Below are 22,769 nucleotides of genomic sequence, written 5' to 3'. Positions count from 1 at the left end.
AGTACTCGTTTCCTGCAAGGTGAAGACACTGGTCAGGTTACAAGCTTCAAGTTCTCTTAAGGTTGATTTGTATATACTCCACATAAAACTTAATAAACAGAGATGGCAATTTGGCTTTAGTTTATAATTCTAGTTCTTTAAAATAAGTATCATTTTATCATGCTTATTTTATTGAATCACATAATGTGATTAAAATGAACATCAATGAAGTATTTTCCTCATGTTTCAATCAACTAGGGAGAAAAACGTGTGCCTGTGTGCTGCCACTGTCAGTTGGGTCCGACTCTCTGCGGCCCTGTGGACTGTAGTCTACCACACTGCTCTGTCCATGGGATTCTCCAGGCAAAAATACTGGAGTGGATTGCCATGCCCGCCTTCAGGGGATCCTCCCAAACCAGGGATCAAACCCGTGTCTCTTACGTCTCCTGCTTTGGCAGGCAGGTTAATATGGGTCAAAAAACTGTTCTCTAATCCTGACTTTGGGCTAAATTTCTCTTAGCTTCTGCTTTCTCATCAGTGAAGTATCAATCCACTGCACTGAGTTTTATGTTTTAAGAATTAACTGTACCTTCTCTTTCAAATGCTCTGCAATACAGATGAGGACAGAGATCAAAGACATTTCCCAGACCTCATGGAGCTTTTGTGTTGTTTTCCCAACTGACTCATTAGTAGTTACAATAGGGTAAATAAATCCTGTGAGAGGCAAATGGAACGATACTTGAAAAGCCTAAGGCAACCTGGTAAAACTGTACAGAGAGTGTAATTCTTAAATTAGAATAAGTAGGAATTAACTAGGAAAGGTGGGGAGGAAGAGCAGAGTGGAACCAGAGTGGAGCAGAATGCAAAATATCGCAGAAATTCAAGTCACACTGAATCCTAAACAAAGGATAAAATCAGATACTGTAGTGCTTTGAAAAGAGAAACATATTATTATTACAGACAAAAACTACTTGAGCCTACAGAGAAAACAGAAAGAAAGGAATTAAGTTGTTAAAAATGTATCCATACAGCCAAATAGGTAGGCAGACATGCAAAATCTAGACCAGGACAATCAAATTTACAGACTGTTTTCCCTACATATCTTCTTGTCTGGATTTGCTAATATTTTGAACTGCCATCTTCCCACAAAAAGGTGTATCAAGTGATCCTAAAAATATCAACTGCTGCTACCACTAAGTCACTTCAGTCGTGTCTGACTCTGTGTGACCCCATAGACGGCAGCCCACCAGGCTCCGCTGTCCCTGGGATTCTCCAGGCAAGAATTGTGGAGTGGGTTGCCATTTCCTTCTCCAATGCATGAAAGTGAAAAATGAAAGTCAAGTCACTCAGTCGTGTCTGACTCTTAGCGACCCCATGGACTGCAGCCTACCAGGCTCCTCCGTCCATGGGATTTTCCAGGCAAGAGTACTGGAGTGGGGTGCCATTGCCTTCTCCGAAAAATATCAACACAAAGATCAAATTTATTTTAAATATACTTATTTTGTTAAAGCCTTAACAGTAGAGAGGTCAATGGCACATGGACACTACTCAAAGTAATTCCCAACTTAGCTTACCTACACATCTTGAAATGTTTGTCCTTAGAGAAAATCCTTCCCCAAGAAACAAATACTTGAGACCCAGACTTTCAGTTTCAGTTCAGTCGCTCAATCGTGTCCGACTCTTTGCAACCCCATGGACTGTAGCACAACAGGCTTCCCTGTCCAGCACCACCTCACAGAGCTTACTCAAACTCATGTGCATTCAGTCGGTGATACCATCCCACCATCTCATCCTCTGTTGTCCCCTTCTCCCACCTTCGATCTTTCTCAGCATCAGGGTCTCTTCAAATGAGTCAGTTCTTCACATCAAGTGGCCAAAGGATTGGAGCTTCAGCATCAGTCCTTCCAATGAATATATATTCAGGACTGATTTCCTTTAAGATGGACTGGTTGGACCTCCTTGCAGTCCACGGGACTCTCAGAGAGTCTTCTCAAACACCACAGTTCAAAAGCATCAATTCTTTGGCACTCAGCTTTCTTTATAGTCCATCTCTCACAACCACACATGACTACTGGAAAAACCACAGCTTTGACTAGACAGACCTCTGTCGGCAAAGTAATGTCTCTGTTTTTTAATGTGCTGTCTAGGTTGGTCATAGCTTTCTTCCAAGGTGCAAGTGTCTTTTGATTTCATGGCTGCAGACACCATCTGCAGTGAGTGATTTTGGAGCCCCAAAATATAAAGTCTCTCACTGTTTCCATTGTTTCCCCATCTACTTGCCATGTTTCCCCATCTATTTGCCATGAAGATTTATTTCCCCATGTTTCTCCATCTATTTGCCATGAAGACTTATTTGCCATAAGACCCAGACTTAGTCGGTTCCATATGAATGAGAATAACTTCAGCTTGCAAAAATAAGTTAAATAATTCTTAGCATATAAAAGCATATAATGCTTTGCACATGATGGGTTAAATCATACCCCTAAATGCTTCTGCCTTTTCATCATATTAGGAGCAACTTCCTAAGAATACATTATCTCACCATTAAAAAAAAGACTCATAAAGAAAGAAACAAAAACAGATAACCCTTTAGGTTCAAGGCAGAATCACCTAAGATGATAAACTGTAGAAAAAAAAAAAAAAAGTGCGCATCTAGCTAAATGCACTTAAATAGGAGATATCCACAAAAATACACTCCAAAGAAAAACCTGTATAACTACTGAACATAGAACAGAAAAGTAGATATAGATATATAAAAGAAAAACTCTACCTAACCACTGATTTAACACTACAGAGATTTTTTTAAGTAACTAAAAAGAAAGAGAGAGTGCCCTGGGAATACTGTCATTTAAGGAATTTAACATTAAAACTGACAGGAGTTCATACTGATATAAAAGACTGAATAAAAATGAGGGAGAAAGAAATCTCTGGCTACAGAAAAATTTCAAGTAATTTATGCAGATACTCCTTCCTCAAGAAAGAGAAGCATACCTTACCACTCATTAAGTGTGGACTACACAGTGACTTCCTTCCAAAGAGTACAGCATAAAAATGTCAGTGACAAATTATGTTGATAATATTTATCCTTGATATGGTAAGATGAGAATGGCACTTTACCTTTGTGGTATTCTTCCTATAAACATATGGTCTCAGGTGAACCATGAGAAAAATATCAAACAAATCTCAACTGAGGGTCATTCTACAAAATACCTGACCAGTATTCCTCAAAACGGTCAAAACAATTAAAAACAAAACAGTCTGAGAAACCATCCCAGCCAACAGGATCCTAAGGAGACATGACTACTAGATGCAGTACTACGACATTTTCCTAGGTGATACCTTGAAACATAGAAAACTAACTAAGGAAATCTGAATAAAGTATGCACTTTAGTAAATAATAGTATATCAGTAGGTTCTCTAATTGTAACAAATGTATTGCGCTCAAGTTAGATGTTAACTACAGGGGAAACTGGATGTTGAGTATATAGGAACTCTGTACTATGGTTCCAATATTTCTGCAAATCTAATACTTACTTAAAATAAAACATGAATGTAACAACTGACATAGAATTAATTTACTTGGTAGCAATGAAGTAGAAAACGCTTTTATAACAATACCTTTAAAGATCAAAAAATTGTAATTTCAGGATGATGGGCTTAGAAAATAAACCAGTTTGGAAGCAGCAAAGAAAAGTATAGAAAACAAAAATATCACACTGTGGAAAACAAAATTAAGAATCTTATTTTAGCAACAAAACTATAAACAACAACAATAAAAACATTTTCTCAGGCTTAAATCAACATTTCTTCCACAATTACAAAGGAAGTTCACAAAGCTTTTCAAGTTTTTTTTTTTCCAGCTCAAAATCTTTCTAGATTTAGAAGTGCTCATTTTCTAAAAAATAAGGAAATGCTACAGTTGACAGAAAGGCAAAGAAACAGGACATTACTGAATTGAAATGTAATAAATTTAATAAATTACTTCAAACATCAATTATTAGAAAGGAATCTAGACAAGTATTTTCACTATCTGCAGATACTTAGCTGGCACCATAAGTTACTATAAACATTTAGTCAAACTAACTTAATTCTTTTAATATTTTAAGTCTTAAGCAAAGGTTGGGGGCTGGGGGAGACATCTGCCAAAATAAAATAGAGGAAAACCTCCAAACTGTAATTCTACCTTATACATTATGGAAAGTGCCTCATGGATTTTAGAAAGTACACACGGATTACAGATTTAACTGTAAAACTATATAAGAATGTAGTTGAATTTACCCTTAACAATGTGAGGATTAAGTACAAACTTGAACACTAAATGCATAATTTGTGTAGTAACTAAAAGGTGATGGATGCCTCACACACTTTTCTGTTCAAAAAAACTTTATCAGCTGCCACCACTTACAACGGATAGATTTTACATAAAAATACTTACTTTATCTTCTACACTACAATGGGAATTTCTGAAAATAATGGGCCTACATTCCTATTTGACAATTCACTGATGTGGAGAAGACTCTTGAGAGTCCTTTGGACTGCAAGGAGATCCAACCAGTCCATCCTAAAGGAGATCAGTCCTGGGTGTTCAATGGAAGGACTGATGTTGAAGCTGAAACTCCAATCCTTTGGCCACCTGTTGCGAAGAGCTGACTCATTGGAAAAGACCCTGACACTGGGAAAGATTGAAGGCAGGAGGAGAAGGGTACGACAGAGGATGAGATGGTTGGATGGCATCACCGACTCAATGGACATGGGTTTGGGTGGACTCCGGAAGTTGGGGATGGACAGGGAGGCCTGGCGTGCTGTGATTCATGGGGTCGCAAAGAGTCAGACACAACTGAGTGACTGAACTGAACTCATGTGGATGACCCCTTAGAAAAAGAACCTATACTCCAGCCAACTAGAGTCCAACCCCACCCACAAATTCAGGCTAATTTCACTATATGTTACCTGCTTAGTTCCCATAAGCATTTGACTTTGAAGGCCCATTACACAAAGGGAAAAAAAATCACAGATTTGACTAAAATGTCTATAAGGAAAGGAAAAAAACTCAAACCTTAGCCAAAAAAACTAACAAACAGAGCAAAAAGATCAGCAGGGAGCACTAAATATATTTAACTCTAGAACTAAGACAATAAATGTGGTCATTAGGCTGAAAGAACACAATGCAAATGTTATAAAGAGTACTTAAAAAAATGTAGGAGTGAGGGGAAAACGAAAAGTTAACTGAGAAAAGAGATTATTATTTAAATAAAATAGCAGAAATGAAAACAAACAATAAAGGACAGCAAACATTATTACCAGCAAGACTAATATGACATGACTGATCTTCCATTACAATCCACAGTATCCAGTCCTAATTACTTGGGTTGAAATTTACATACTTTAACACCATACTGTCACACAGTCTCACGTTAAAGCAAAAAGTTCAAATATTACCAGTGAATTTAGAAACTGAATGGCTGTTTATAAATCAATGTTCTGTTGGTATATAATGCTTAGACTTTCATATAAATGATCAACTATACAATGTGAATCAGCCTAGATAGTCCTTTGAAAATTGACTAAGTGTCAAAACTCAAACTACTCCAAGAAGCATATCTAAAATAAAAGATATGAGAAAACTAAAAGTTGAGGCATGGTTTATAGTCCTTCTATTTACAGTGCAAACAGGGAGGAAAGTCAGTAGTTAATTATAATGGCATAGGTATGGTAAATTTTGCTATTCTTTAAAAAAGGATTAAACCATATAATCAAGGCCAAGATAAACTATTTCAACAAAATATGTAATGATTAAAATTTTAAACTACACTCCAAGCAATATATGAAATATATAAAATGTTTACAGTCACATATGAGAAATAAGTATTCTCTTTACACAGCTAAATATATTACCAAGTACATAAAAAAAGTAGGGTCTTTCCCTCCAAAAACAAAACAAAGGAACCTTCAAAAACCCCCAGAAACAAAAGCAACCAAAATTGCATTATAAGAAAGAAAAACACCACTTTCTTACCATGATACATTTTTAATGCATAATATATTATGCTTCACCAATGACAGAACAGTATCCTCAGAGTCTGAAAGGTTTCTCTTAGGACACCAAAGACCTAGGCATGCTTTTTAGTTAAGAGAAAGAATCATGAACAGAGAGAACAGAAAAAATGCAAGCTGAGAGAAGGGCTAAAATAAATGAAATCAAAAGAAAGGGGAAAGAAGGAAAACAGAAAAGGTTTGGGGAAGGTGCAAAGGGAAGAGAGAAAAAAGAGAGGGCAAGAAGAAGAACAACAACAACAACAAAACCAGGCTTGCATAGTTTTTAGAGAATTATACCTTCTTGAAGACCAGGATGTATGACTTGCTTGTGCCGTAAGGCCTTCAAATCTTCTATCAATTCCTTTTCCAACTGGGAAATTCTTGCTCTGCAACCTACTCAGAAAACAATGATAAAAATAAGCTGCTATATACTACAGCAGACTACACATTGCTTCTTTCACTTCTAGAGCCAAATTCTCCAACTCTCTCTTGTTTTTTTTTTACTATTATATAATACCTGGGTCATTTGCAGCTGATGCCTGAAGACTACAAGATTCTTCATTTGTTCCATCAACTGCATGAATATCTAGAGCTTCCTGTATTAAAAAAAAAAAAAAAAAGGAAAGAAAAAAAGTGGTTAATGTCACTTCTAAGGATTTAAAAGTAAACCAGGGGCATTTTTTCCATGTTGATACTTTTCACTATTTTCTAAATGTTCTACATTAACATCACTTTAATAGTGGGGAGAAAGCAAAAAATTTAAATATAATACACTCAGCTAACTGACTTAGAACTGTATTTATGCCCATTTATTGCAATTTGTATACTGATTTCTTCTGCATGCATGCTAAGTTGCTCCAGTTGTGTCCGATTCTTTGTGACCCCATGGACTGTAGCACGCTAGGTTCCTCTGTCCATGGGATTCTCCATGTAAGAATACTGGAGTGGGTTGCCATAACCTCCTCCAGAGGATCTTCCCAACCAAAGGATCGAACCTACGTCTCTTATGTCTCCTGCATTGCCAGATAGGTTCTTTACCACTAGCTCTACCTGGGAAGCCCCTGTTTAAATAAAAATAGATTTACTCAGCAATTAACAAGGAGGGAGGAAAAGAACAGGCAGAGAGAATTCAACCTCTGTGTAGTCAATTTAGAAAGACTAAGTTTCTCTAAAAATCTGAAAGAAAAATAATCTAGTTGAAGCGTTGGGTTAATACTGCTAACCCAATATTTCAGAGATACTCCCCTTCCCATGCACACAACCTCATATAATGGATGCATTCACAGTAACTACATTCTAAGATAACTAGCAGCTAGTATACAATTCAGTGATGATTATTTGGCCTTAGAAAGAAAGCTGAAAATGACAATCTTACCTTTGATTCAAAGGAAACAAAGAGAACACCATCTACATCTTCCAGATCAGGTTTTACATCTGGAAAGGTACTTCCAGGGCCCGTAAGAGTGTTCTTCGTAGAAGTTAAAGATCTTCCTGTGTTTTTAGGTGGCCGCCCTGCCTTAGACAGTTTCAGTTTTCGTGGCCTTCCTCTTTTTCCAGGGACATTTGGAGGGGCATTCTGATTAGCATTCACAGTCCTGGGAGCCGCTGAAATCTTAAGCATAGTTTTCTTTCTGCCCAAGTCCTCTTTTCCTAAAAACGAGTCCCCAACTGAACTCTTTGAACCATCAAGTAGTTTTTCTGTGTTAACACTGTCAGATATATCAGGGTATTTCCACTGAGCTTCTTTAAGTGAGGGATATTTTTGTACCACTCTGATATCTAGTGAATGTCTTCCAAGATCATTTTCTGATTCTCTGCCTAAGCAGAAGCCAGTCTCATTAGAATTTTCAACGTACGCAGGCAAATAGTCTAATTCTGTCAACAGAGATCTATCCTTCCGAGATGTGGAAAGCATGTTGTCAGGGAGCTCAGAAACCTTCACTGTGCTTTTGGTGACAGCACAGGGCTCCAGGTAGACTACTGGCATCTTTCCAGCATCTAATTTGAACATTTTAGCTTTAGCAACACCTGATGGGCTATTTGGTTGCCATTTAGAAGATGGATGGTCAGCTTCTAGGTTATCAGCTTTATTGTGCCTCTTCAGCTGTTTCTCTAGTATAGGATCATCATCACTGTTTGAGTATACATCTGTTTCCTCATCTGTCTCTTCCTGTTTCACAGTGACCCCTTCTGGGCACTCACCAAGTTCATATTCATAATCATCCAGAGGCTCTTCTTTAATGACAACATTGAAGTTTTCATTTGGGTTTAATGGTGACGTTACATGGGAGCCATCTTCAAAACTGTTGCCAAGGCTGGAGAGACAGAGTAGGGAGGGTTAAAAAGGAGAGAATCATCCATAAATAAGACTCAAGAAGGGAAAGGTGGAAAAAGAGATTGTTGAAAACCAAGTAAAATCACATCAGATTTCAAGAGCCATTCATTAAAAAAAAAAAAAGCACTCTGTATAACATAACAAGTTTCTCAACGGTTTACCAACATCACACTTTTACATATTCCGTCAATTTTTCATGAAAAACTTATAAAACAAAGGGTAAAGTTTTAACAAGTAACTCTCATGACTAAATCAAAAAGCAAGATATGTTGTAACAGTTATTTTTCTAATAGTATTCTTCATGGCTTCTCAGCCTTTTGGCTAAGATCAAACCTAACAGTATTCTTCAAATGAATTCAATTTTGAAAGTTAGCTGGCACTGATACAAAATCAAACTCTTGAAATCTACAGACTAATAAACAACTGCCAATAAAAGCACACAAATGTCCATTATGATTAAAAATTTAAATAAACATCAGAGAGCGCCTTTCAAACAGCTCATTGATTTTTTAATTGAGATAAAATTCATACAACATAAAACATAACATGTTAACCATTTTAAAATGTACTAGCTACTAGTTTTCCCACTGCAGTCACAATGTTGCTGCCAGGTGATTTTTCAAATTGAAAACTGAAAAAATTAACTTTCAATGTAAAGAACCCAGCATTAGTTCTTCCAAAATCAAAGGGTAGGATGGCGGTAGATGAAGGCAAATACATACAATCTGTCTAGACTTCAGTGTTTATAATTCATCAAAATTCAAATCAACTTTTTAGTTTCCCACTTTGCCTAATTCATCACTGAAAGCATATAAACTATACCAATGTATCTTGAGAACATGTTAGCATGACTCACTAACCTTAAAGTCACTTTATCTGTATAACTTTCATTTACCTCAAATATGCAAAAGCAACAACAAAATCAATGTACCCCTTGAAAAACTGACTTGAGATCTTGACCTCACTCAAAAACTCTTCAATAAAGGACTTCCAGTTAGAATATAGAAGTTCACAAAGAACATACAGTGACAAAACACTAAATAAATTTAAAATTCTATTCTTTCTTTAAAGCCACTGAATACCTCTGGGTACAAAGTAAGTCTAAATCAACTGAATTCCAGAGAGGGACCAGCCATCTCTACGTGACCACAGACCACTAGTGCTTTCAACCCTGCATGGCACCTACATTGGCTGAAGTACAAATGTAGACAGAAAAAGGATGCTATAGGCAAAGAAACTTTGCTGGAACACAGAGAAACCAAACTTTTAATGCCTGAGTATGGGCAGACTAAAAGCTGCCCTCAACAGAAAACAAGTCTTGCTACCATCAATTATCCTCCAGTGGACTTCTGCAGAATTTCCAGTGATGCAGAAACTTGGCCTGAAAACAGAAACTTAGTGTCACAGCACTTAAGATTCCAGGGCCCTGTCTGAAAGAAGAGTTCGATCCTACCCTTAAAACTGAGGTGAGCTAACATTATTAAAGTAAATTATTCAGAAACTGAAGTGAGCGAAAATTTATTAAAGTAAATCATTTTGACTTGTGGTCCCCAACCTTTTTGGCATCAGGGACCTGTTTCATGAAGACAATTTTTCTGGTCCATGGCTCAGGGGTTGGGGATCTAGACTGAAAGATAAGAGAAAAAGGCAAAACGTGTCAGAGACCTGTGGAACACATCTGATGATCTAACATACTAGTAGCAGCACTTCCAAAATGGCAGGAGAAAGAAAGGAGAAACATTTGAAGAGAAATTGAAAAGTATTCCCAAAGGGAAAGATTTTCATCCACAGATCCAAGAAGCTCAGCAACATTAAAAAAAAAAAAAAAAAAGTCATACCTAGGCACATAAAGATCAGGTACTGAAAAAAGACGAAGAGAAAAACCTTACAAGCAGGGAAGGAAAAAAGAACAGATCAGAGGAAAAAGGATGGAACAGCAGACTACTCATGGGAAAGAATGTAAAACAGAAGACAAGGGAATGACACCTGTCATAAAGCATTTAAAGAATCGATGTAATGCTGTAGGTTTAAAAGAAGCCTTCAAAGCTAAACACATTTTCAGACATCTGAAAGAATTCACACGTCACAAAAAATACTACCTCCTTAGACCAAAACAACACAAGGATATTAGTTTTCACCACTTCTATTTATGTAATTTTATACTAGAGGTTCAGGCTTCCCTGGTGGCTCAGTGGTAAAGAATCCACCTGCAACGCAGGAGACCTGGTTTCAATCCAAAAGATCCAGGGTCCGAAAGATCCCCTGGAAAAGAAAATGGCAACCCACTCCAGTATTCTTGTCTGGGAAATACCATGGACAGAGGAGTGAGTTACAGCCTGGTGAGTTACAGTCCACAGGGTCTCAAGAGTAGGACATAGCAACTAAAGCACCACCACCATACTAGAGGTTCTGCCAGGGTGATCAGTCAAGAAAAAGAAACAAAAGAGATCCAAATTGAAAAAGAAGTTAAAAAAAAAAAAAACCTCTATTTGTGGATGACATCATCTTGTATACAGTCACCTCCAGTATCTGAGGGAAACTGGTTCCAGAACTCCCCACAGATACTAAACTCTGTGGATATAAAGCAGAAAATCCTAAGAAATACACACACACACACACACACACACACACACACACACACACAAAGGGAATAAATGAGTTTGACAAGATCGAAGGATCCAAGATCAACACATACCAAAATAATTGTATTTCTACACACTAGGAATAAACATCAAAAATGAAATTGAGAAGACAACCCTATTTACAATAGAGCCGATGGCACCCCACTCCAGTACTCTTGCCTGGAAAATCCCATGGACGGAGGAGCCTGGTGGGCTGCGGTCCATGGGGTTGTTAGGAGCAGGATACAACTGAGCGACTTGACTTTCACTTTTCACTTTCATGCATTGGAGAAGGAAATGGCAACCCACTCCAGTGTTCTTGCCTGGAGAATCCCAGGGATGCGGGAGCCTGGTGGACTGCAGTCAATGGGGTCGCACAGAGTTGGACACAATTGAAGCGACTTAGCAGAAGCAGCAGCAGCAGCAGCAAGAATAAACTACTTAATAAACTGAACCAAAACACTGTAAGACTCATACACAGAAAACTACAAAACTGTTGGGGGAAAAAAATAGAATTATAGCCAGCCTTTAAAAAAAGGATAAATACTCCACAGTTACGTACTTAGACAACTTAGTACTGGTGAGGCAGCAATACTCCCCAAAACTGAAATGCAGATTCAACACAATCCCTATCAACGCCCCACCTGGGATTTTTGTAAAATAGACAAGCTGATCTTATATAATTCACATGGAAATGCAAGGAACCACAAAATAACTCAAAGTATCTTAAAAAACAGAAACAAATGGGGACACATACTTCCCAATTTCAAAACTTATATAAAGCTACCGTACTCAGCATAAAGCTAAACATACCAATCACCTAAACAGAATTTAGAGTCCAGTAATAAATGCCCACATTTGTAACAACTGGTTTTTTCTTTTCTTTTTTAAGGGCCACACCATGCGTCATGTAGGATTTTAGTTCTCACACCAGGGATCGAACCAGTGCCCCCTTCATTGAGAGTGAGGAATTTTAACCACTAGACCACCAGGAAGTCCCTCAATTGATTTTCAACTGAATTCAAATCATGGATGCCAAGACAATTTAGTGAGGGAAGAATGGGCTTATCAACAATCAAAACTTATTCAACACCAACACTTCACAAATGTTCATGGCAACGTTATTCATAATAGTCAAAAAGAAACAACCTAATGTCTGTCAACTAATAAATGGATAAATAAAAAAGTAGTATATCCACATAACAATATAATTCAGTAATAAAAGAAATTAAGTACAGATACACACTACAACATGAACCTTGAAAACCTTATGCTAAGTAAGGCACAACAGACCACATATTACATGATCCCATTTATATGTAATATCCGGAATGGGCAAATCCAGAGACTTTTAAAAGAGAGACTGGTGGCTGCATATGGTTGGGTGGGTGGAACAGCAGCTGAAGGAAAATGGAGAGTGATCAGTCAAGGACACAGGGTTTCTTTCTTTGCGGTGATGAATGTTCTTAAAATGACTCTAGTCATGGCTATATAATTTTGCAAATATATAAAAGTCACTGAACTTAACACTTTTAAAGGGTGAATTATATAGCAGTGAATTACATCTTTTTTTAAAAACCAAGTTTAAAAAAAATACTAAAGGAAGTTCTTCAGACTGATAGGAAATGAACTAGTATGAAAATGAATCCAGGAATGAATGAAAAGATCCAGAAAAAATAAACATGTCACTAAATATAAGACTATTTTTCCTACATTTATTTAAATGACTACTGTTTAAAGCAAATACAGTTAACTATTGGGGGTGGTTTATAACATATATCTAAGGACATGAACAACAAGGACATTAGCTGGTCATGAACTGTTATATTAATCTGATTCTACTGATAAATTAAGAATGTACATACTTATCTCCATAACCACTGCTACAGAATGCACTGTGTCCCCTCCCAAATTCATAAACTGAAGCCCTAACCCCCAAGTGACTATACACAGAGATAGGGTCTGAGGAAGTCATTAAGGTTAAGTGAGGTCATAAAGGTCACCTCTCTTCTATATGAGGACAAAGCTAGAAAGCAGCTGTCTACAGGTCAGGATAAGAGCTCCCAACAAAACTGAACCTTATCAAAACCATTACTTGGACTTTCTAGACTCCAGAAACGTGAGAAAATAAATTTTCATTGTTTAAGTCACTCAGTCTATGGTATTACGTCAACCTAAGCAGACTAATATAAACACTAAAAAAAAAAAACACAGAGGCGTAGCTAAAAAAAACCAACAGGCCACATGGATGGAATTTTTTAAATTCAATCCAAATGAAAACAGGGGAAGATAATCAAAGAATAGATGACAGAAAATACCAAAACGAAATGTTGTGCACAAATTTTTCAAAAAATCAGTATCTTGGGGATTGATAAACTGTTTACAAAGGGCTAGACGTAAAAATTTTAGTCTCTAAAGTCTGTATAACCTTTACTCAACTCTACCGTCATAGCATAAAAGAAGCCACAAGACAATACATAAAGAAGTGAACATAGTTGTGTCCCAACAAATGGACATCGAAATTTGAACTTTACAGAATTTTCACATGACAAATAATACTCTTGTTTTTCCCTCACAATCATTAAAAAATATAATAACCATATTTTTAGTTTGCAGGCCATAACACCACCACAAAAAAAATGGCAGGCTAGGTGTCGTCCACAGGTCTTAAGTCTGCCAACCACTAAACTGAAGTAGGCAAATTAAAACAAAAGCAAGGGAACTCCCTGGTGGTCCAGTGGCTAAGACTCCAGACTTGCAATGCAGGGGGGCTTGGTTCAATCCCTGCTCAGGGAACTATATCCTGCATGCCACAACTAAGGCCCAGAGCAGTCAAATAAATAAATAAAAACAAAAGCAAGCACAAAGAAGGGACAAGTGCTAAGAGGAAAAAGTTCAATGAAATAGAGAACAGAGAAATTGCATTTATGAGTTGAAACCTGCCAACAAAGAAAAACTCCTTGGCTTCACTCAAGTCTAGCAAACACATACTGAAAAAAATTCCAATCTTGCACAAACTCAGAAAATACCCGAGAATTCAACACTTTACAATTTTGAAGAAAACAAATTCCTGAACCCTAAGTATCAGAAATAAAAATATCCTTCATGAATTCAGAGGGAAATCCTTAGTGAAGTATCAGTAAATTGAATCCAATATTAAAAACAATGTTCTTTAAACCAAGTAGTATTTATCCCAGGAATGCAAAGATGTTAGAACACTTCTAGTCCGCATTCCCACACAGTCCCTACCCCACCATTAAAAAATAATAATAGTAACTATCCATATTAACAAAAAACAGGGAGAAAAACAAAATCTCAATGGATACAAGAAAGTCATTTGATAAACATTCAACATTTATTCTTAACAACACTTAAGAAATTAGGACTGGAAGGAAACTTCTCAATGTGATACAAAGCATTACAAAAACAGCTAAAGCCAGCAGGATAACAGCCAATTAAAAAATACTGAATGATATTCTTTAAAATTAGGAGACATGAATGACCATTCTCAAAATTCAGTTTCAATAGAGTACTGGAAGTTAAACTGTGCAGTAAAGTAATAAAGAAAGAGAATAATAATAAAGACTGTAAAGGAAGAAGTAAAACTAACTTTGTTCACAGACACCATTTCACAGACATCATAATTGTGTATGCAGAAAATCCTAAACACTACAAAACAATAAGTGAATTCAGCAAGGTCATCAAATATAACATCAAGGCACAAAAATCAACTGTATTTCTACATACTATGGTAGTTTTGAAGTTTACACTACCAAACATTTATTACAGTGTCATCAAGACTGTGTACTACTGGCAAAAGAACAGACCAAAAAATGGAATAAAAATAGTCCAAAAATAGACTCACTCATATATATAGTCACCTCATTTTCCAAGGCACCAGTGCATTTTAATGGGAATATTTTCAATATGTTAGAACACACAGGTATCTGCATGGAAAAATATGAGCCTTGACCCCCAACTTCATGCCATACACAAAAAGCCAAGATAGGCTAGATTTAAATGTAAAAGCTAAAATAGCTTCCCCTTTTCAAAATTTTCACTTAACTGGAAAAAACAGCTATTTCTTTATCTGTTTTTTTTTTTAATGACTTTATTATGTAAGTTACATAACATAAATCCCACCCATTTTATGTGACAACTCACTTATTTTTACTAAATTTATAGTTTTGCCATCACCACAATCCCATTGACCTATTTTTTTATTTTTTGACCACACTGCACAGCTTGTGGATCTTAGTTCCCCAACCAGGGATTGAACCCAGGCCCTCAGAGATGGAAGCACCGAGTCCTAACCACTCAACTGCCAGGGAATTCCCTACTTTACCTGTTTTTAAAGGTTAGGCAAACCATGATGTCTCTTTTGCCCTTTCCCTATTAATCTCAGTTTTTATGTATATTTACATATATAAATGTCATTCACTATCAAGTAATTTAGGATTCACACTTAATGACAGTTCTTTCATTATCTTCCTATTTCACAGAATGAACTTCCAACATGCAGTAAATAATCTCTATCTTTTTTCATTTAGCCATATGACTTCAATTATGTTTGCAGTAACTAAGAACCTTGTGAAGCTAAATCTTGGCTGCTACCAAAATAACTGCTTTCACATCTTCCCAGGATATTAAATCTGGTAAATTACAGAAGTTGTCAGGAAGAATCTCTCCTTATCTTCCAATAAAACCTTTATACCTAAAGCATGAATTTTTTCTTTGGCAGAAGGATTTTGTACACAATCCTGAAGTTTCATACTTCTAAGAAGGTACTATACAAAAAAATTTGCTACAAGATTATCTAATCAACACTACAGCAAAACAACTGATTTGTACACATCAATTATCTAAAGAATTACTTTTTTGTTGGCATATACAATCAATCTAACAAATAAATATGATGTATACCAGCCATTCTGAAACACACTAAAAAAGCTTTTTAGTGCTATGGATAAACTCATTCAGGCAACACTTACTGAGCTCCTATCATGTGCCAGATGCATTTTGTGGGGCACAGGGATTTACCAAAATAAATAAAGCACAGTCCACACATTCAAGGAGCTCATAAATCAAATGCACAAGACAGACAAATAGACAATATTATGTCATTTAACTTAATAGATACTAAGACATATAAAGGTGCACATTAGATAAACCCATAAGATAATGCCTCCCATGAAACTGGTAATTAGAATAACAGGAAAAAGAAAACCACTGGAAAAGGGAATGTAGAGTGGAAAACAAAAGAGCTCCTGGAAACTGAAATATGATATCTACAATAAAAACATCAGTAAGTTACAAGCTAAATCAAGGAAATCTCATATAACACAGAGCAAAAAGATAAAAGACTGATTATATAAGATAATATGTCAACTATCAAGGTTTTTTTTAAAAAAGGAAAAACATGAAAGTGAAAACGTTTTCAGAGAAATATACTTCAATGTTTCTAGGACCAAAGAACATGAATTTCTTGTTTTGAAAAAAATGTTTTCTCACAATGATGAGAAGAACCACACCAATACAGAGGCTCATCATTGTGAAATACTTATAAAGTATGAAGGCATAAGAAAGCTATTAAAAATACTAATAAAGCTATTATTCAACACGTAAGAAGGAAATTGTTGAGCGGTAAAGGAGATTACTACCTTCCTCCGAAGTGATTTTATTTAAACATTCTAAAATTCTACATCCCATACATCCTGAGGAAATTATGAAAATGCACTTGAAAAAGTGCAAATTAAAACTTAAATGCTCCCACTTTCACCATGTATATTTAACACTGTACTGCAAGTTGTAACTAAAACAATTAGGTAAGAAAAAAATATCAATTCAAACTGGGAAAGAAAAAGTAAAGGTATCTCTATTGAAGATGACATGATCTTATATGCAGAAAATTCTAAATAATACACACACATACAAACACACACAAAGAGAAACAGTTAACAAATTAAGCAAGGATACAGGATACAAAATCAATATAAAGGGCCAGCTATATTTCCGTACATTGTACAATAAACAACGTACATGAAATATGCAATTTCCTTTTTGAAAACAAAATAAGGATGAAAATGAAGAGCTGACTCTTTGAAAAGATAAACCAAATCAACAAACCCTTAGCCAGACTCATCAACAAAAAGAGAGGATCCAAAAAAAAAAAAAATTAAAGAGACACAATACCTGACACCAGAGAAATATAAAGGACCATAAAGAAATTACATAACACAATTATACGGCAATAAAATGGGCAACGTAGGAGAATTCGATAATCTCCTAGAAATAATCACCTAGTATAACCTCCCAAGACTGAATCAGGAAGAAATACAAAATATAAACAGAGACCAATTACAGTAAGTCCCCTATATACAAACCAGTTCTGTTCTAAGAGCATGTTCTTAAGTCCAATTCATTCAACAAAACTAGCCTAGGTATCCAACTAACACAAGTGGCTGTATAGTACTGTACTGTAATAGGTTTATAATACTTTTCATGTCCCATCACTTTACGGCAAACAGATGGGGAAACAATGGAAACAGTGACAGACTTTATTCTCTTGAGCTCCAAAATCACTGTAGATGGTGACTGCAGCCATGAAGTCAAAAGATGCTTGCTCCTTGGAAAAAAAGCAATGACAAACCTAGAGAGCATATTAAAAATCAGAGACGTTCCTTTGCCAACAAAGATCCGTCTAATCAAAACTATGGTTTTCCCAGTAGTCATGTATGGATGTGAGAGCTGGACTATAAAGAAAGATGAAGACTGAAGATCTGATGCTTTTGAACTGTGGTGTTGGAGAAGACTCGAGAGTCCCTTTAACTGCAATCAAACCAGTTAATCCTAAAGGAAATCAGTCCTGAATATTCATTGGAAGGACTGATGCTGAAGCTGAAGCTCCAATACTTTGGCCACCTGATGCCACTCATATGAAAAGACCCTGATGCTGGGAAAGATTGAGGGCAGGAGGAGAAGGGGATGACAAAGGATGAGATGGTTGGATGGCATCACTGACTCTATGGACATGAGTTTAAGCAAGCTTCGGGAGCTGGTGATGGACAGGGAAGCCTGGCACAGCTATACAGTCCATGGGGTCGCAAAGAGTCGGACACAACTGAGCGACTGAACTGGACCGAATACATTAAAAAACAAAAAAGTAAAACACTCTGAATGTTACACTACAGATTTAAGGGACTAGATCTGATAGAGTGCCTGATGAACTATGGACGGAGGTTCGTGACATTGTACAGGAGACAGAGATCAAGATCATCTCCATGGAAAAGAAATGCAAAAAAGCAAAATGGCTGTCTGGGGAGGCCTTACAAATAGCTGTGAAAAGAAGAGAAGCGAAAAGGTAAGATATAAGCATCTGAATGCAGAGTTCCAAAGAACAGCAAGAAGAGATACGAAAGCCTTCCTCAGCGATCAATGCAAAGAAATAGAGGAAAACAACAGAATGGGAAACACGAGAGATCTCTTCAAGAAAATCAGAGATACCAAGGGAACATTTCATGCAAAGATGGGGTCGATAAAGGACAGAAATGGTATGGACCTAACAGAAGCAGAAGATATTAAGAAGAGGTGGCAAGAATACACAGAAAAACTGTACAAAAAAGAGCTTCACGACCAAGATAATCACAATGGTGTGATCACTCACCTAGAGCCAGACATCCTGGAACCTGAAGTCAAGTGGGTCTTAGAAAGCATCACTACAGACAAAGCTAGTGGAGGTGATGGAATTCCAGTTGAGCTATTTCAAATCCTGGAAGATGATGCTGTGAAAGTGCTGCACTCAATATGCCAGCAAATTTGGGAAACTCAGCAGTGGCCACAGGACTGGAAAAGGTCAGTTTTCATTCCAATCCCAAAGAAAGGCAATGCCAAAGAATGTTTAAACTACCGCACAATTGTACTCATCTCACACGCTAGCAGAGTGGTGCTCAAAATTCTCCAAGCCAGGCTTCAGCAATACGTGAACCGTGAACTTCCAGATGTTCAAGCTGGTTTTAGAAAAAGCAGAGGAACCAGAGACCAAATTGCCAACATCCGCTGGATCGTGGAAAAAGCAAGAGAGTTCCAGAAAAACATCTATTTCTGCTTTATTGACTATGCCAAAGCTTTTGACTGTGTGGATCACAATAAACTGTGGGAAATTCTGAAAGAGATGGGAATACCAGACCACCTCACCTGCCTCTTGAGAAACCTATATGCAGGTCAGGAAGCAACAGTTAGAACTGGACATGGAACAACAGACTGGTTCCAAATAGGAAAAGGAGTATGTCAAAGCTATATATTGTCACCCTGCTTATTTAACTTATATATGCAGAGTACATCACGGGAAATGCTGGGCTGGAGGAAGCACAGCTGGAATCAAGATTGCTGGGAGAAATACCAATAACCTCAGATATGCAGATGACACCACCCTTATGGCAGAAAGTGAAGAAGAACTAAAAAGCCTCTTGATGAAAGTCAAAGAGGAGAGTGAAAAGTTGGCTTAAAGCTCAACATTCAGAAAACGAAGATTATGGCATCTGGTCCCATCACTTCATGGGAAATAGATGGGGAAAGAGTGGAAGCAATGTCAGACTTTATTTTTTGGGGTTCCCAAATCACTGCAGATGGTGACTACAGCCATGAAATTAAAAGACGCTTACTCCATGGAAGAAAAGTTATGACCAACCTAGATAGCATATTCAAAAGCAGAGACATTACTTTGCCAACAAAGGTCCGTCTAGTCAAGGCTATGGTTTTTCCTGTGGTCATGTATGGTTGTGAAAGTTGGACTGTGAAGAAAGCTGAGCGCCAAAGAATTGATGCTTTTGAACTGTGGTGTTGGAGAAGACTCTTGAGAGTCCCTTGGACTGCAAGGAGATCCAACCAGTCCATTCTAAAGGAGATCAGTCCTGGGATTTCTTTGGAAGGAATGATGCTAAAGCTGAAACTCCAGTACTTTGGCTACCTCATGCGGAGAGCTGACTCACTGGAAAAGACTCTGATGCTGGGAGGGATTGGGGGCAGGAGGAGAAGGGGACGACACAGGATGAGATAGATGGCATCACCATCCAGATGATGGCTGGATGGCATCAACGACTCGATGGACATGAGTTTGGGTGAACTCTGGGAGTTGGTGATGGACAGGGAGGCCTGGCGTGCTGCAATTCATGGGGTTGCAGAGTCGGGCACGACTGAGCAGCTGAACTGAACTGAACAGTAAAACAGCTGGCATACAGGGGCTGACATCGAGTGAACAGGCAAGAAGAGTTACTGACTAGAGGAGGGAAAGAGGTGTAGGATGGTAGAGCTGAAAGGTTTTCAGCAACAGAAGATGGAGGGTAAGCTGCAACTTCATTCACATCAGATACTGAGAGAATACACATTTGCATCTTTGAAAGTTTACAACTTACTGGTTTGTATGTAGGGGACTTACTGTACCAATGATAAAACTGAATCAGTAATTTAGAAGACTCCCAAGAAATTAAAGTCCATGACCAGATGGCTTCACAGGTGAATACTACCAAATATTTAGACAATTAACAACTATTTCTCTCAAAACATTCCAAAACATCTATGAGAAAAGAATGCATCTGAACTTCTACTACATCAGCATTACCCTGATACCAAAATCAAAGACATCACCACCTCCAAAAAAGAAAAAACAAAGACCACTTTTCAGCCAGAACCGCCATCTTCCAATAATTCGCCAAAATGACCGACACAAAGGGAACAAGGAGGGGCACCTGCAATATGTCCTCTAGGTCTTTTAGAAAACATGGAATTGTTCCTTTGGCCACATACGTGATAATCTACAAGGAGGGTGATATTGTAGATATCAAGGGAATGGGTACTGTTCAAAATGGAATGCCCCACAAATGTTACCATGGCAAAACTGTGAGAGTCTACAATGTTACCCAGCATGCTGTCGGCATCATTGTAAACAAACAAGTTAAGGGCAAGATTCTTGCCAAGAGAATTAACGTGCATATCGAGCATATTAAGCACTCTAAGAGCCAAGATAGTTTCCTGAAACATGTGAAGGAAAATGATCAGAAAAAGAAGGAAGCCAAAGAGAAAGAGACTTGGGTTCAGCTGAAGCGCCAGCCTGCTCCACCCAGAGAAGCATACTTCATGAGGACCAATGAAAAGGAATTCGAAGTGATGGAGCCCAATCCTTATCAATTCATGGCCTGATGGGTGTAAAGATAAAGACCTGGACTGTAAAAAAAAAAAAAAAAAACTACAGACCAGTATCACTTATGAACATAAATGAAAAAATCCTCAACAAAATACAAGCAAAACATATTCAACAATACATTAAAAGTATCATAAGCCTTGATAAAATGGGATTTTATCCCAGAGATGCAAAGATGGTTCAATATCTACAAATCAATCTGGCAATACCATGTTACCAAACTGAAGAATAAAAATCACATCATCTCAATCAATGCAGAAAAAGCTTATGACGAAATTCAAATTCCACTTATCATAAAACCTATCAACGAAATAGGTACAGAAGGAACATAACTCAACATAATAAAGCTGATTATGACAAACACACCATCCTCAATGGTAAAAAGCTGAAAGCACTGCCTCTAAGATTAGGAACAAGACAAGATGCCCACTCTCACCACTTTTTCATCTGATTCCTTTGGCTAGGACTTCCAATATTAACTGAATAAAAGAAGGAAAAAAAGAAGGGAATCCAAACTGGGTAGGAAGTAAAACTCACTGTTTGCAGGTGACATACTACTGCTATATACAGAAAATCCAAAAGACACCACCATAACACTATTAGAACAAATGAATGATTCTGTTAAGCTGCAGGATACAAAATTAAAACACAGAAATCTGTTGCACTTCTATACACTAACAACAAGCTATCAGAAAGAGAAACTAAGGAATCAATCTCATTTACAACTGCATCAAAAAGAAATAAGATACCCAGGAATAAATCTAGGAAGAAAAAGATCTCTACTCAGAAAACTGTAAGACAATGATGAAAAAGAACTGAGACAACAAGAGATGAAAATATATACTTTGCTCAGACTGGAAGAATTAATATTGTTAAAATGACTATACTACTCAAGATAATCTATAGATTAACTGCAATCCCTACCAAAATACCAATGGCATTTTTTACAGAACCAAAACAAACTACTCTAAATTTGTATGAAAATCCAAAACAGCCTAACTTAACTACCCAAAACAATACTGAGAAAGAAGAACAAACTAGAGGTACCATGCTCCCTGATTTCAAACAGACTACAAAGCTATAGTCACAAAAATAATATAATACTTGCACAAAAGTAGACAGAGAAGGATGAAACAGAATAGCCCAGAAATGAACCCACGCTTACATGGGCATTTAATCTACAACATAGGAGATAAGAATATACAATGAGAAAAAGACAGCCTTCTCAATAAATAGTGTTGGGAAAACTGGACAATTACATGCAAAAAAAATCAAACTGGACTTTTTCACATGATACACAAAAATAAACTCAAAGTGGATTGACGATTTAAAAGTAAGACTTGACATCATAAAACTCCTAGAAGAAAATGTAAGTAGTATTAACAATGCTTTTATCAGTCTTAGCAATATTTTGAATATGTCTCCTAAGGCAAGGAAAACAAAAACAGACAAATGGGAATAACCAAACTAAAAAGCTTGTGCACAAGGAAGGAAAACACCAACAAAAGAAAAGACTGCTTACTGAATGAAGATATATGCAAACAATTATCTAACAAAGTGTTAATATACAAAATATATACAAATCCATTTAACTCAACACCAA

General features: G+C 37.0%; 2 protein-coding genes across 29 annotated transcripts in view; one reads left to right on the top strand and one right to left on the bottom strand.

Moving 5' to 3' along the window:
* MGA (MAX dimerization protein MGA) overlaps positions 1-22,769 on the bottom strand; it is a 148,831-nt gene that overhangs the window by 57,818 nt on the left and 68,244 nt on the right. For 26 of the 28 annotated variants that reach the window (XM_024997621.2, XM_059890463.1, XM_024997622.2 and 23 more), the window contains 3 exons: positions 7,391-8,330; positions 6,533-6,611; positions 6,313-6,408 (listed from right to left, as the gene is read on the bottom strand). In XM_024997621.2, coding sequence (XP_024853389.1) covers positions 6,313-6,408; positions 6,533-6,611; positions 7,391-8,330 — 1,115 coding nt within the window. Of the gene's footprint in view, positions 1-6,312; positions 6,409-6,532; positions 6,612-7,390; positions 8,331-9,905; positions 12,816-12,836; positions 20,719-22,769 lie in introns of those variants that run through there. The other 2 variants (XM_059890461.1, XM_059890462.1) reach the window with 2 other exon arrangements.
* LOC101907206 (large ribosomal subunit protein eL21-like) lies at positions 20,680-21,409 on the top strand. The gene has a single exon (XM_059890710.1). The coding sequence runs from the start codon at positions 20,683-20,685 to the stop codon at positions 21,163-21,165; it is 483 nt and encodes a 160-aa protein (XP_059746693.1). The 5' UTR covers positions 20,680-20,682; the 3' UTR covers positions 21,166-21,409.

Source organism: Bos taurus, chromosome 10, assembly GCF_002263795.3.
Source record: "Bos taurus isolate L1 Dominette 01449 registration number 42190680 breed Hereford chromosome 10, ARS-UCD2.0, whole genome shotgun sequence".
NCBI classification, from domain to species: Eukaryota; Metazoa; Chordata; class Mammalia; order Artiodactyla; family Bovidae; genus Bos; species Bos taurus.
This window is presented reverse-complemented; position numbering and strand designations above follow the sequence as displayed.